General features: G+C 38.9%; 1 protein-coding gene across 1 annotated transcript in view; it reads left to right on the top strand.

Annotated features, from left to right (window-relative positions):
• Positions 1-6,107: 6,107 nt before the first annotated feature.
• Positions 6,108-16,874, top strand: part of KLHL1 (kelch like family member 1) — a 195,796-nt gene continuing 185,029 nt past the window's right edge. Inside the window, exon 1 of the mRNA XM_051607919.1 lies at positions 6,108-6,664. Within this exon, the coding sequence (XP_051463879.1) occupies positions 6,168-6,664 (497 nt within the window). The 5' untranslated portion in view covers positions 6,108-6,167. The remainder of the gene's footprint in view (positions 6,665-16,874) is intronic.

Here is a 16,874-nt window from a genome sequence, read left to right as displayed (position 1 = left end):
TATAATTAACCACCTACAAGATCAGCATCTTTATAACTGAAGTATACGTTCATTCATTCATGTGAGAATTCCCACATTCAAATGAGAATTGTTTTAAAACCATTCATTCTAGTATTACCCATATTCAAAGCACAGTGATGCTTCTTTTTATTTATTTGTTTGTTTGTTTGTTTGCTTTTTATTTTTCCCTGCTTCTTTTCATCAAGATTTAGTATTTTCTGGGTTAAAAACACATGACATTTTACATTCAATAACAAAACTACCCCTTATTCTTTTAACTTGTTCTTCAGTACATCCCTTCTCTTATTAATAACTATCATTCCACAGTAACACATATACTCATCATGTTCATACTCACTTGCCATATGCCTTTCCACTATGTAAATATAATGTGGAGACTCACACAGATTAGGACCATTCACAACCCTACAGGCACTGTTAGCAAATTACTTTGCGTGATGCTGTTTGGTTGTCTTAGGAATCAATAGCTGCAGCTACAATTTAATTCCTGACCCACCAGTTCTCCCTGGAATACAGGATACAACATGTAAACAGCTTAATATAAAATAGCTGAAGCTCAAAAATAAATAGTACTGCAAAGCTTCGCAATGGAAAGAAAGAACAATAGGGTTAACAAAATCTGACCACTTTGGATACCTACTTCAAGGCGCTTCTCTTTGGAAGTGCTTTTTACCATTAGGGGGATTTATTAAAAGAATATACATCCCTAGGCCTGTTTTTTTCTACAAAACATGACCATGCTAATTCCTTAGGGACATGACTATGGGAATTTTATTAATTTGAAGAGCATTAGGAAGACAAAAAAAACACAAAGAGAAAGTGTCAGGAATCTGACTCATAACAGAGACATAAAGATCAACCACTTTCATACCTTTGCCTCGCTAATAGATAAAGGGAGTCATGAACACTTTCAACTAAAGTCTGTAAAGTTATTCAAGATTTGAGTGCTTCTGAATAATCCAGAGGAGCTACAAGTAAGGAAGTTTGGAAATGTGCTGGTTAATAATAAAAAAATGACCCCATACACTTTGTTCCAGCATTCAATCAACAGATATGTGACACATTACCCATGTTTATTATTATCTTGGCTATACATTGTTGGAAAGGATGGAAGACTGTTAGGCATCAAAATCATAGAATCATAGAACTATTCAGGTTGGAAAAGACTGTTGGGATCACTGAGTCTAACCATCACCCCTACTCTACAAAGTTCTCCCCTAAACCATATCCACCAACATCACATCCTTAAATACATCCAGGGATGGTGACTCAAACACCTCCCTGGGCAGCCTGTTCCTGTGTCTAACCACTCTTTCTGTGAAAAAAAATAAATAGTAATGTCCAGTCTAAACCTACCCTGTTGCAGCTTGAAGCTATTCCCTCTTGTTCTGTCACTAGTTACCTGTGAGAAGAGACCAGCACCAACCTCTCTACAATGACCTTTCAGGTAGTTTTAGAGACTGATGAGGTCTCCCCTCAGCCTCCTCTTCCTCAAACTAAACATTCCCAGCTCTTTCAAGTGTTCTTCATAAGACTGATTCTCTAGGCCCTTCACCAGCTTCATTGCCCTCCTCTGTACTTGCTCTGACACCTCAATATCTCTCTTGAATTGAGATGCCCAAAACTGGATAAAATACTCCAGGTGTGGCCTCACCAGTGCTGAGTACAGGGGGACAATCACCTCTCTACTTCTGCTCGTCACACTGTTTCTAATACAAGCCAGGATGTCATTGGCTTTCTTGGCCACCTGGGCACACTGCTGGCTCATATTCAGCCTCTTGTCAATTAGAACCCCTAGGTCCTTTTCTGCCAGGCAGCTTTCCAGCCACACTTCCCCAAGCCTGTAGCATTGCATGGGGTTGTTGTGGCCCAAGTACAGGACCTGGCACTTGGCCTTGTTGAAGCCCAGGCCATTAACATTAGCCCAATGATCTAATCTATCCAAGTCTCTCTGTACAGCCTCCCTATTTTCATGCAGATCAATACTCCTGCCTAGCTTGGTGTCATCTGCAAACTTACTGATAATACACTTTATGTACTTATGAAGATCATCAATAAAGATGTTAAACAGAAATGGTCCCAACCTTGAGCCCTGAGGAACACCACTTGTGACTGGCCTCCAGCTGGATTTGACTCCACTGACCACCACTCTTTGGGCCCGACTGTCCAGCCAGTGCTTGATCCAACAGATTGTATGATCAACCAGGCCATGAGCAGCCAGTTTTTAAATGTGAGTTCTATGGGGAACTGTGTCAAATGCTTTTTGGAGGTCCAGATAGACAATATCCACAGCCTTTCCCTTGTCCAATAGTTGGGTCATCAGGTCATAAAAGGAGATCAGGTTTGTCAGGCAGGACCTGCCTTTCATAAACCAAATGTTTCCCTTCAATAACTTAGACACACATGTATTTTCACAGTTCTGTTAATACCTTTATGCTAATCCCATATGAGCAGACCAAGGCATATTTGACTGGTGACTCAACCACCTCCCTGGGCAGCCTATTCCAGTGTCTAACCACTCTTTCTGTGAAAAAAAAAAATTCGTAACGTCCAGTCTAAACCTACCCTGTTGCAGCTTGAAGCCATTCCCTCTTGTTCTATTGCTGATTACCTGTGAGAAAAAAAACCAGCACCAACCTCTCTACAATGACCTTTCAGGTAGTTGTAGAGACTGATGAGGTCTCCCCTCAGCCTCCTCTTCCTCAAACTAAACATTCCCTAACTAACTATTTTATTGTAATTCCTACGAGGAAGGTCCCTAGAACTCTAGTAGGGAACTATTTTTTTCTTCTCCTGGATGGACAAGCAACTCTAGACAGCCTACAGTGTTAAGTTAATCTTTTTACGTACCTGAGGCTTCAACTGAAACTCAAAAGACATTTGGTGTTAATCTTTTATTGCAGTTACCTAGAATGTGTTACTTGCCTCACTGGCATACGTCAAAAAAGTGTTCACAAGGAAACAAGAAGTTAAGAAACTACGAACAACTAAGTAAACGAGATTGTTTCATTCTTTTGCTTCGTGCTCTGGAAACCCATATATTCATTAGTTACATGTAATTACTGGTTACCTCTCTAGTCTAGCATTTCTTGGGGTAGTTCTTGTTTACTATATATATATTGACAAAATAATTGTGAATGTGACATGAACTAAGAAAATCAACAGAATTTTCCAGATTTCATTCTCTACAAGAAGAGTTAATGAATCTTCTTTCCTGAAGAATTAGGTTTATATACCAAATTAATGCACCTATACTTGCAAAAAAAGTTGATGTACTAAAATAAGAAACAATCAAGTAATGACAGAAAGCATATCAGAGCCTATATACAATATATTAACAAGTTGAGATTTGAATAATTAAAAAAACACTAGGACTATTTATTTCAATTACTTACACAACTGAAAGAAAAAGGTATGAATAACAAAGAAACTTTTTTTTTTTTACTTTTTTTTTTTTTCCCCTTCTAGTTTCTTGCTAGCTTGTACTGGAAAGATGAAAGAAAACTGAATCACTTTCCTGAGTAATGCTGTAGTATATTAATTAAGTAACATGCAAAGCATATTCATAAAAATAATTGTGTTGGAATGTATTGTCCTTTATATTTATCTCTGTAACAGAAGTAAATCTAGATACTCTAACCTATCAACTGTTCACATCAAATGATCAACCAAAATGTTAATGAAGATTTTTAAATGTATAAGATGTATAATATGGCAAGGAAATGATGTAATTCTCTAATCAGATTATTTATGAATTTTCCTAATCAATTAAGAGTTATTAAATACAGAACACAGAGCATATGGTGTATCTATATATTAATAGAAGCATCTTTTAGAGCTTGCAACTAGACATTAAATAACCAGGATTCACTACAGATGGTTTCACATAAGAAATTGTCATAGGAAATTCATTTCTAAAGTCTCTGAAATTATGAAAATTTCATCTGTCCTGTTCTAGATGAAGATTTTTAGGCTTTTCCTCCTGCTGCTCTCCCAAGCAACACATATTCACTCAGATCCATTTCTGGTTATAAAAATGAACTGTCTCTTCTGTTTGCTTTAGAATGGCTTTTGTCTTTTTTTATGACTGAATACTGAGAGCAAAATTGAGGCACTGGAGAGTTTGCAGTCCAGCTGTTGTGGCATAAATCAATACTTAAAATGCACAGTAGCAATTTTTCTTCCCTTGGAAGTAGGACTTTGTGTCCTGAATTTCTTGTTCTGTTAAATCCAGAACTTAATCAACAATAAAACACAAAATCTAATATCGGTTTGTACCCAGAAGCGCCACTTCAGTGATAAACTAAATAAAACCATAATACACTTCCATGAAAAAGTAAATAAAACAGTAATAAAACTGTTAATTAATGTTTGACTTCTGTGTTTCTCTGGAGAAACTTTCAAGCTACAGTGTTTTGTGAATGAGGATTTAAAATATTACAGCTTGAGGGAAAGAGTTCCTTCAACTTTACTTCTTAAATTCACAGTTAGTATAAAAAACTTTTTGATAGCTCATGAGTGCATGGGTGAAGCTGGTGAATGCCAGGAGTACCTGGAGAAAAATACAGTATTTTTCATCATTTTCCTAGGTATAAATCTTCTTCTAAAATACTACTTTCTAAAGTACCAATGGATTGTAGGCACTCTGTATATTTTATTGCTGGCAACTTTTCATGCACGGGGATTTATGAGCTAGCACATGATGACATGCAGTGCAGTTTTGCCCCCATAACCGTCTCCTACACTTCTCCATGAAGCTTTTTATTCTGTAATTATGTCCCAGATGCACAGTGTACTTCATGACACCCTTCCCAGGTGGGCAGATGTTCCTAAGCAGATTTCTGTTGTGCTGGAACCTCCCTTGGGTTTAGCACTGTCAGACTGCATTAAGAGCAGATATAAAAGGTAAGAAGCAGATGGGTATGCTATTTCTGCTTGACACAATGTCCCTCTATCCAATGCTTTCTACTGGTACAGCAACACTGAGCTAACAGGCTAATGAATGGAGCTTGCAGAATAAACTGTTAACCTGTAACCTCAGCCAGTCTGCATGCAGTCTATTAAGTTTGTACTCCTATGAGTCACGCTCTTGTGTTTATTGTTGCTGCTGCATTTGCTGTTTTGCTTCACTTTGCTCTCAGTATTAGTGGTCTCAAAACCAAAATACCAAGGTGAGAAGACCTGCACTAGATGGGGAGGATGAGGGTGTAAGGGACAGTGACCTGCCGACTACTTGCATGAGGAAGATTGAAACACCTCTTTTTACCTCTGTCTCTTCACAGTAACGGCCCCAGAGCACATTTGCGCCACATGCGGGGGGGGGGGGGGGGGGGGGGGGGGGTGGGGGTGTGAGGCTCGGTGAGAGGGGCTGAGATAGAAAATTGTACAGTGAGGGCTTTGACAGCTTGATGGGCGTGTTTGGGTTTTTTTTTGTGTTGTGCTTCCTCCCCCCGTCCCCCCTACATACAGTGTATATAAAGGAGTCTCGCTTTCTCTCCGTGCAAGCTCTCTGGCTTTGCCATCCCAGATAACTGCAGGCGTGGGACTCCCTTGAGAAATGGGGTGGGAAGGCGGGAGGTGGAGAAAAGCTTCCAGGTGACTTTTCCCTCTCTGGCTGCACTCGGTCACGGAGCTCTAAGAGACTGTGGAAGAGCCACCTGCCTCCCAGTGTGGCTGCTGCCGCCGCCGGTCCTCTCCAGGCTGTAGCTCCGCTGGCTCCCCGTTAATCAGATTAGCGCGTTTTCGCAGCCTCCGTCACCCGCTCTTCCCTCGCAAGTGCCTGTCTCCCCTGAGAGGTGTCTCTCATTTCTGCCTCTCTCTCCACCCCTTTCCACTGATCGCCCTGCAATTCTCGTCAGCTCTCGGCATCTCTTTCCTCTCTCTTCCTCCTGCTCTCTCTACCTCCTCTCGGCTCTGTGCATCACTCCATCCAGCCTCCCTCTCTCCGCACTGGTGTGTGCGCACATCTCTTTCCTCTTGGCCGCTACCAGCCCTCGCCCTGCAGGCGCAGCGCGGCCCGGAGGAACTGCCGCCGCTGCCGGGAGCGGGGTCGCCCGCGCTGTCACCGCTGCCACCGCCTCCCGGCCCTGCCTGGCCGCCGTGAGCCCCGCATCAGCCTGCGCCCATTCCTCGCCCGCCGCGGCACCATGTCCGGCTCCGGCAGGAAAGACTTCGACGTGAAGCACATCCTGCGCCTCCGCTGGAAACTGTTCAGCCACCCCTCGCCGGCGGGCGGTCCGGCGGGGGGCGGCTGCCTGCCACCCGACAGCAGCTTCGAGCACTGGGGGCCCAGCCAGAGCCGCCTGCTGAAAAGCCAGGAGAGAGGCAACAGCGTCTTCTGGAAGAAATCCGCCTCCTCCTCAGCGGCCACCACAGCCAGCCCGCCCAACGGGACGCTGCTGCCCGCCGGCGGCCGGCCAGGCGGGGGACACGGGCTGGGGCACGGCCACGGGCCGGGGCCGCCACAGCCCCGCACCGTCTTCTACGTGGAGTCCCTGGAGGAGGAGGAGGCAGAGGCGGTGCCCGGCGGGATGGAGGTGGCCCGGGAGCCAGAGAAGCCCCTGGCTCCGCCGGAGCGCGAGGAGGCGCCGGGAGGCTGCGGGGATAGAGGCAACCGGGCAACAGGTGACGGAGGCGGGCGCAGGTAGGGAATCACGGCGGCACTGGCGCGACCTGCTCGACGGCCGCGGATCGGGGGCTGCGGGGGTTACTGCCCCCCGGCCGTGGGGGTGGGCTTCAGGCTGCGCGGGAAGTTACGGGGGTGGGGGTGTAGATGGGCACGTGTGCGGGCGCTGTTGCGGGAGGGTAGCGGGGACTGGGGGCGGGAGGACTCCTCCGTTTGACATGGCAGGGGTTGGGAGCCGAGGGGCGTCTAGTTGAGCGGGAAGTGCGCTTGGGGGGCTGCCCGAGGATCCTGGGAGAGGCCAGCCAGCCTCAGGGTCCGACTGCCGCGGAGAGGGGATTCTGCCCTGCCCTGTTCTGCCCTTGTCTACCCCAGCCCCTGCCCTTCTCCACGGGACTGGCCCAGCACACGCGCTTTTCAGAGCCGGCATGAAGAGCTGGGATGGTCGGCACCCAACTTTCTCAGAAGTTCATTAAAATGCTAGCGGGAGGTGATGTTCAGAGTATTGGAAGCCAGGTGAAAGCTCAAAAGTAATACCGTTTGCTTTCCTGGAACTCGGCGATTACATTGTGCCACAGCCTCAGAGAAAAATAAGGATTTGTTACATGAGTGACACTTGAAAAGCTGTAAGAACAAGCAAGACACATCCCAGTGCCTGCATTTCATATGGTACTTCTGTTAATACTGAATTGCGTTTCTTTCTCAATCCCCACCCTCCTTGCATCCAGCCTAAAGTGAAATGAAAATCATGAGAAGAAGGAAATGTAAATAACACAGAGCGTTCAGAAATACTGTGATACACATAATCCTGGTTTAACTGTGCTTAAAATAGCTTCATTTTAATTTCTTTTGTAATTTATTTTTTTTCTATGGAAATAAATGTATAGTTATACTTAAAAACACAGAAGAATTATTTGCATTCTTCATATTGAAAGTAAAATTTATTCTATTAAATATTTGATTAGATAAAGAGACAGCACTGTGCATTTGTTAGGATTAATATGGCTGTAGGTAAATAGATACATGCAGGTATAACTTTGAGTATGTTAAGCTTTTTTGTAGAGATGTAAAACATACTACTAGAAACTATTGTTTTGTCAGTTACCATTAGTTCATTCCATAGCAGCTACATTGCTTAAAATGTGGAATAACTAATTAATGACTTAAGAGTACAGTTCCAAGAAAAAGTAATGCTGAAGTTTTCATGAACATAGGAAGTTATTCTGAACAACAAGATGCTTATAATAGAATTCAATACAAAATGTTAGCAAGATACACAATAAAGACAGCTAAATTAAAAATATCTCTTCAAGGTTTCTGACCTGAATAGAAGAGGTTAAAAACTGGTATAAATATAATCTCATTCTATAGGTTTTATACTAGGTGTGTCACTGATCTGAAAATCTTCAGAGATCTGCATACTGACAGAAATGAATTTTAATGGCACTACTTTATTTGTCTGTAGGAGTTGACTTGCTAGAATGAACTTCCTTGCCACATACATACTCTGTGATAATATAGATCTGATTTATTCTTACTGCTCTTGGGTTTTTATAATCCATTTATTCCATGTTCTTCATTCATTGCTACCTAAACAACACATCTCGTCATTAGTAGCTCCTAGTCTTGTTGAGGAAATATGCTAAATATGTTCTGATTTAAAATAACACTAAGGCAGGGAGATCCTATTTTATTATTAATGAAAATGTCACATTTTGAGATATGAAAATATTTAAATTAGATTTAATGTCCAATACTGTATCCTTTTACATCTAAAACCTTTCATTTACCTATATGAATTTTTAATGCTATAGCCAGAGACGGTCAAGCACTGCAAAAATGGCTTTGCTTGAAAGCTCTGTGATCCAACTATCTTCTAATGCTCTGACAAGTTGTCTCACTCCTTCTGTAGAAATTAATCTTTTTATGAGTGGTGCTAACTTCTTTATTTCACTATGACTACAGGATATGTAAACTACCTTTCAGTCCTGAATGACAGGTACTACCAATAACATAAACAGGTGAGTCCACCTGTTTATGACTTCTGACTTCCACCAAGCCTTTAGGTATACACCTGGATGTCTGGTACAGTCAGTGTAAAATTGTTGACACCTGGGTCTCTGCAGTATTTTTCTTCCTGTACATACTACTTCATACTACTTCAATACTTTAGGACCCTTCAGAAAAAAAACAACATAGTTTTGCTTTGTGAAAACGGTGAGAATTCAACATTTCTTGAATTGCAACAATGTATGTTCCAATACAGACCATATCCACAATATAACAAATGTTGTCTTAAGGAGGTTTTTGGGTAATAACAAGCACATTCTACTTTATTAATTTCTTTGGTATGCTTCTAAAGAACATCCTGGTACATTAATTGCACAGTACTTACATGTGTAAGTACGGTATGTGGGTAGCCCCATTGGCATTAAGGAGACTTAAGGGTTAGACTTTATGCATGATACAATGCACACACATAATTGTTCTACTTTCCAGATTGTATTTGTAAGAAAATTGTTTTACAGTGAACAATTAGTGTTATAACATTATTAGATTGCTTGAAATTGTTTGAAAGCTTGCATATCAAATTGTTTTAGAGCTTGCATGACAAAGTTGGCAATAACTGCAGTAGATACCTAAAAATAAGTTCTATTTTTATCTTACGTACTTGATGCACTGTTGTATACATTTCTAGTCTTGAGAGAGGATTCTGGGCTCTGCTTTCTATGTAAATGGAGTTTCTTCTTTAGTGCTTTGACCTTGGTACCTGAGCTTACAAAAGGGGGAATCGAGACACTTTCCTGTGTCTTAGTCTATCCCATGAGCTCTCACACCATTAAGTATTTTCTCGACTGAATGTGGCTATGGCCTTCTGGAGGTACTATCCTCTTGGTATTATTTAGATATCAAAATATGAGCTGTGGATGCTACTGTGATAGTCAGATCCTAAAAATAGATACTATAGATGTCAAATTTATAGCTCCTTATGTTTTCCATTGACTTGGCTATCTCATATAGACTGCTCTCTTAGGGATGTAGTTTAATACTCTGTATTTCTAGGTTATGGAATCAGAAAGGAATAATTCATTTGTCTTTACAATGAGCTGGCTTTTCAACTCAATTAAGAAAGTTTTAAAAATGGTTATGTACATTCTATGCTTTTATACTTTTGACTTTCACAACAAAAGAGACAGGGTTCATACACAACACAGACCACAGAAATTTCTGATTCCTTCCCAGAGGATGTATGTTCTGTGCCCCTGTTGAAAAAGAATCTGGTGATGAAAACAATGCATGATCATATAGCTCTAGACTGCATGTTTACATAGATGGAATTAAAGTTACAAGGAAAATCTAGTTCTGGAATTTCCTAACTGTTAAGTCTTTTGGCTTTGTATATTCTAATGTGGGTTGTTCAGCAGATTTGGTTTTTAACAAAGGAAGCAGAAGAACGCTGAAGTCACTTCATGTGCTGTCATTTCTTTTTTCCACCACTTGTATGCAGAACTGAAACTGAAGGATTCACTGTCACTTGATCTGACAGAATGATAGGAAAAGGGAGGTCATAATTTTTGTGTGGATAATTACAATGGTGATTGTGTACTCTGTCTGCAGAAAGACTAGGGAATAAGACAGCTGGAAGGATAGCAAGTCTTCAGAGTTCTGCTGCATTTGAGATCCTTCTGGCAGGCACGGACACACTTTTCTTCTTGGTGCTCCCAAACATAATTGCTTTTGTTCTATCCTCTTTAAACTTTTTGTCTTAACTATGTGTTCTCGTTCTGGATCTTATCCTAACTTTCTTTCTCCTTTCCACAACCTTATTCAAATCCTTGATTCCTTACACAATTTTACTCTAGTTTACTGGCTTCTCTTACAGCCTACCTCCTTGGTTTACTCACCAGGTTACTTACTCTAATGCAGAACTGTGAATTCTTTCCTGTATACTGTCCTAGACTAATCAATCCAGTTGTCCCCTAGTTCCTTAACAGCTCGTCAGACCTCTCATTCTTTTGTTTCTTTGCCACTATTACCTAATCTTCCAATTTCAGTATCCTTTACACCTTCCTCCAGCTCCATCATCAGTTTTAATGGAATTCTAATAGAATTCCCATTCCTATGTTTTCTTACTAGCTCCAAGTTTCACTGTGTTTCTCTGACCAGTTTCCTCAGCTGTTTCCAATTTAATACATTTGCTATGTTTAATGGGTCAGTAGGACACCTAAGTTTAAGTAATTCATTCAGTCACTGATGAGGCTTTATCTTACCTCTTTTTGAGATGCACATTTTAGAATAAGGTGAATTGTCTTTCAGACATGCCTACTTCTCTTCATTAAATTTATCAGTAGTCTAAAGTGGCTAGTTCAGATTTAAATGTTCAATGTACATGTTTATTGTTCAATTACATTTGAGGAAATGAAAATAATTTTAAGTCTACATTGCAAGTTCAAAATGTTCTAAAAGAGCAGAATTATTTAAGTTTTCGTAGATTTTCGTATCATTAGTAAAGAGCATATCTCTCATCTCCATAAATGTAAGCGTGCTGATCTGAAACATGGGGTACTAAGCCCACTAGAAAGCAAGACTTGACAGTTATTTTTGTTGCTGCTACCCATGTCCTTTAATCATTGGATAAACTAACATTTTTTTTTCCTCTGGACTTATTTTCAGAAATGCTTGCACTGTTTTGCTGAAATATTTTCAAAAGATTCAACATGAAGGCAAGATCTGGCAATGAAAAATCAGCTGCACAGAGTGTACCTATATCTGTAAAATATTTCTGAAAATATGGTTGTCTTAAGGGTAGCATCAAACAGCAGTAGAAAAAGGAAATGTTCAGATTTTCCATAGTAAGAGAAAAAGAGAAAGTGCATAGAGAGAGAAACAGCTATCTCTGGAAAATCTATTTAATGCTGAATATTTGTAGGTAAACCTCCAGAAATGCTGCTGACTTGAATATTTTTGTTATTTTTTTCCCCCCTCTTTTTTTTTCCCCCCGATGAAAACAGTTATGTAGTAATAATAGTATGGGCATATATAGGTATGTAAGTGCACACAGACACCTACATCTGTATATCTGAATTTCTCTCTTTATATAAACATCATAATACACATATTAAAAGTGCATATATGTATATATATTTTATATATTAATGCATAGATACGTACTTTTAATCTTTATATCCCTACACAGTTATTAATAAATAAATTACAATTGATTCCCCTATTTTATTTTTAGAAACGGTAAAGTTCACACAAATAGCACACATATTAGAGAGCATACAAACAGTACACATATTAGATAGAGAGCATATTATATAGAGAGCATATTTTGGGAACCTGTGCTAAACTTAAGAAGACTGTGCTGCGACATATAGGTTAACATATTCTTAAAACATGATCATTGCTTTCTAACAGCTACTTTTTATCCTCATGACACATTTTCTTATACCCTGTTGCAAGGGGCTTAAGAGATCGCTCTTTCCTTTTATAACTCAAACTTCATTTTTTAGGTTGAAGCTGCTCCTTAAATATTATGCTATGTTTTAGCAGAATTTTCTAGCATACAAATTTCTTGGTGTTGTTTAAAACATTTTTTAGAATACAGGATTGACGACCTAAAATAAACTATTTGCACTAGGGAAATAAGTAGATGTGTGCCATTAAAAGCTTCAGAAAGGAAGACTTTCCCGTAAAAAGTTGAGAACTGCTGCAACTTCCACAGGAAGATAAATAACTGTGTAGTGATCCCTAGCAATACTGAAAAAAAACACCAAACAACACAAAAATCCCCAAACCTAAGCTTTACCAAAAATGTAAGTTCAGAAGTGTCTAAGATTTCTGATTTTAATTTCAAAAATTCATAGCTTACCAATAATTTAAGCCACAGATGCAAAATATTACTATTTTTGCAACAGTTTTACTAACTATTATACATTTGTTTAGATGTTTTTCCATTAATCTTCCCAATATATTAAACTTTTAAAAATCTTTAACTGTAATAAGAGATTAAAACATTATAAACATTAACTCTTTTAAAATTATATTTTATTTTATTATAATGAAAGCATGTAGCTGAAGAATAAAACAGTGTAAGTTTATCAAAATTTCTTGTTAAGGTTTATCTGAAAATTTCAATGTACACTTTTGATTTATATCAGGTTGTTCTTCCCTCTGGTTTTCATTTATTTATCAAACTACAAGAAATACCATAGTATCTGTAACATAAATAATTCCCTATTTCCAGCCTAAATCTTGAGTATTTTTATTGGCAATGCTGAGAAGTACTGTAAGTTCATACCAGCATTACAATTACATAGTCATGAAGATACATACTCAGAGCATTGCAGGCCCTTGTCATGCCTAGCCTGGTTTTCCAAACCCCATTTCTTACCATACATCCTATTTCTTCACTCTTTAGTCTTTTAGTCACCGTGGCACATTTTGGCTGTGTCACATTTACCTTTTCTAGCACCTAGGATCGAGAATCCATTCTTTCACTCACTTAGGCACATCTCATCTCTAGATTTCCATTTTTACTATTTCATGTGGAATCTGATTTGTTCTGTTTGACCCAGCTGGGCTGATGTTTCTGGAGGCTTTGCAGGAAAAGATTTACATGAAGTCCTAGGGGTAACTTACAGAAGTCAGAAACACTCATACTAGCCTAGTGTCTATATAGAAGCTGCTTTTACCCGAGACCAAAGACATCAATATACAGGAGTTTATGCTAATGATATTTTGCACATGAAAAATATTTACTTTAATGAAATAAAATGGAAAATAAAGGACGAGCATGAGCATTTAATACTCAGGAAGAAACAAACAGAAATGTGCAGAGATAATTAAGACTTAGTTCAGTGTGGCATGTATTCCACAGTTTGGAATTATTTGCTTCAACTTGTTGTCTTAAAATTGAATATTAGAAATGAAACATGTTAAATTGAAAATAAGATATTTTATCTTCTAGCCTTTGGCAGTGTTTCCGCATTTGCCATTTTCTCAAAATGACCTTGAAAGACAGAAGTGTCTTTTACAAAAATTGAAAATAATTTATTGAATGAAGTGACTGGTCTCACTGTGTGGAACACATCACTTGCTATTCATTCTTTTTTAAACTGGATCAGTTGAGTTTTCTGTTTTACTATGATGTATTGTCACAATTTAACTCAGGATTGGCAATTGAGCCAGCAACAATGCTGGGAAGGGGACAGATAATAAAGGAGAGGCTTTCTGGATTAAAAAATGAACTAGACAGCCTTAATTAAATGCTAATGATTAAAAAAAATATGTACAAATATATACAAGTATGTGCAGGATGTGCAAAACCCTATGACCACCCACAACAATTCCCACAGCACGTCCCGAGCTGTGAGCAGTTCTGAAATGTCCTCAAGTGCTGCCGGAGAGAGCGGCAGAGCAGACAGGAGCTGAGGGGACAGTTATGAGGGTCAGGAATGCAAAAGCCTGGGGATCAGTGGTGATGGATAGATGGACTCCTCCCTGGACACTGGCCATGGACAGAAGATAGGAAAAAGGGGCATGACTTCTGTGACCCCTAAAATTATCCTGAGAGAGACATGTATGGGATGGAATGCTCTCTTTGGCCAATTTTCCCATGTCTAGTCTGCTTCTCCCTACAGGAGGGTTGTAGATACGACTCTTCCGCTCCTTTAGTGTCCAAAGTAGCAGATTCAACAAGAAGAGCAAAGTGTCCTCAGTCTCTCAGCAGTAACTAAAAACATTCAAGTGTTATCAGTCCACTGGCTGGAAAACTTGCTCCTACTTTCAGCAAGTGTCTTACTTAAGATTGTTCACTGAAGAAAAAAAAAAAAATCAGTAAAAAGAAATTGGCTTCATCCTCATTCAAAGCAGGACACTTACCAAAATATTCAACCTTTTATAACACTTGGATTTGCCTGACATCTGTCTTCTCCTCCTACTCTAACCATATGGAAAAAGTTGCATTGTTTTGATCTTACAGTATTTTTTTGCTGCTACTGTAGTGATGCTTTGTGCAAAGCTCAAAGAGGAACCCCAAAGCAGATCAAATAAAAGATCAACAAAGATTATTTCATCTGAATGGGTATAATCCCACACACCCTATTTGCTGAATGTAGTCCTGGGGCTGAATCCTATTTGGGCTCCTAATTCCTTCTAGTGATTCTTCAACTGTGTAAGTGACTCGTACCGATAAATAAGCTGTAGAAATACGTAAAGAGAGAAAATAAAGGATGAATACCTCATGCATAGTTTTGTTGTGCTGTGTGTTTTTTTTCCTCCCAGAATATCTTCACAGTATCACAGTATCAGTCAGGCTGGAAAAGACCTTCAAGATCATCGAGTCCAACCACTACCCTAACTCTGCCACATCCACCACTAAACCCTGTCCCCTGGTGCCACATCTTTCTTTTTAGATGTCCTCAGGGATGGTGGCTCAGTAACCTCTTCAGACAGCCTGGATCACCTGGATCTTCTAGTTCAGCAATCAAGAACTTTCAGAACATAGAAGTTTTCCTATGTTTCTTGCGCAAGTGTCATTAAATATGGAGAAAACTTGCAGCAAGAACAGTGAACCAAGAATAGTGAATCTGTATTTGCAAGAATATGTGGCACTTCAGATACTCAGCTTTCTGTTCTTATTTCTGGGTACCCATGGAGATGCAAGTTCTTTTTACGTTTTAGATAGATTTTGTTTGTCACTAATCCAGGCCTTCAAACTGGACTGGTTCACCATTTTTTCCCTCAAATTCCTTGTTGTTTTTCTACATATAAATTGGACTCTAGAATAATATCAGTAATCATCCATTCCTTATTAACCTCCACGTACACAGTTATATATATCTGCATTTGAATGATGATAATTAGTGAATGTCTGAAATATTATTTTTATAAAATGTTTTATCACAGAATTGTATAGTACTAATCATCCTGCTGAAGTTACACCTTCCATGTGTAATGCCTGGTGGCTCTATTTTTGCAAATTGATTTTTTATTGTTGGTGGTGGTTGTTTTGTCTTAATTGTTATTATTAATTTATCTACTATGGTAACCTACTTTTTACACAAATTACTTAACATTCAGAAACAAAATACCCCAAAATAAATTAAAAAAACCCTGAAGTAGCAACAATAAACACAGCTTCCAAATATGTAAGATTCAAAACAAGGAAGGAGAAAGGAGAAAGAAGAGAAGATGGAATAAACAATCCTCAATATTTTTCAGTTTGTGGAACAATTTTTTAAAAATATTTTTAGCTTTCTATTGACAGATAAGAGGACTTAAAGCTACCACATTTCAGATAAATTTTTATTAGAAAAAACTTCAGTAATTTTTTGTTTGTTAATTAATTCCTTCACCAACATATTTTATAATAATTAATCCTCCTGAATTGAGGTTTTGCATATCTTGACTTTTGTTGTTTTAATTTAGAAGATTAATGGCTTTTGTTTGAAAATGTAATAGTCTTTGAGAGGACTGAAATTTAGATGAAAGTGAATGCTTCTGAACACAGTTCATCTGGGGTGGAAATGAAATTTATGAAAACTTGACAAAAGGGATACAAGAAGAAATCTATGTTCACATGCAAAAATATCTGTTAGAGTTCTTCATATGTTTCTTTTTGGGCCCAGTACTTTCATTGCAGTCACTAATGACTAAATAATGAAATAAAGTGTATGCTTCTTAAAAGTAAAGACTAAAGGGTGTTAAATGATTCATCAGTATGTTACAGGACAGAATTAGAATGCAAAATAATATTGAAAAACAAGAGACATCCTCTGAAAAAATGAATATGGAATAGTTCAACTTGATGTCCTGTTGCCAGAATAATCAGCAGAGATACCCAGTGGGACTAAGTGTCTAGACAGCAGCTCTGCTCAAGTTTTGCAGTTATTAAAACAGCAAGTAACATATCAGTCAACAATGCCATGTTGCTGCTAAAATGTAATCATATGAACATATAAATAAGTTACATAGCCTGCAAAACAACTTAATTCCTCTTCTGAATTTTGGTAGAGCCTCAGCTTTACTGTATTGCCCAGGATAGTCAAGAAGTTAATGGATAAATTCTGTGTAAAAAATTACTAGAATTTTATGAAACATGTACCAAAGAAAATAGGGAACCATAGGGAAGAAATTTTTTTTATTATTTTTTTTTTTATTATTTGGTAACAATATTCGTCTACTCTTCCTATGAAAGGATTTGTTGAAAAAAGTTGTAAGTCAC

The sequence above is a fragment of the Apus apus genome, chromosome 1 (genome assembly GCF_020740795.1).
Source record: "Apus apus isolate bApuApu2 chromosome 1, bApuApu2.pri.cur, whole genome shotgun sequence".
In the NCBI taxonomy this organism is placed as follows: Eukaryota; Metazoa; Chordata; class Aves; order Apodiformes; family Apodidae; genus Apus; species Apus apus.
Note: the sequence above shows the minus strand (reverse complement) of the source record. Positions and strands in the feature narration are given on the sequence as shown.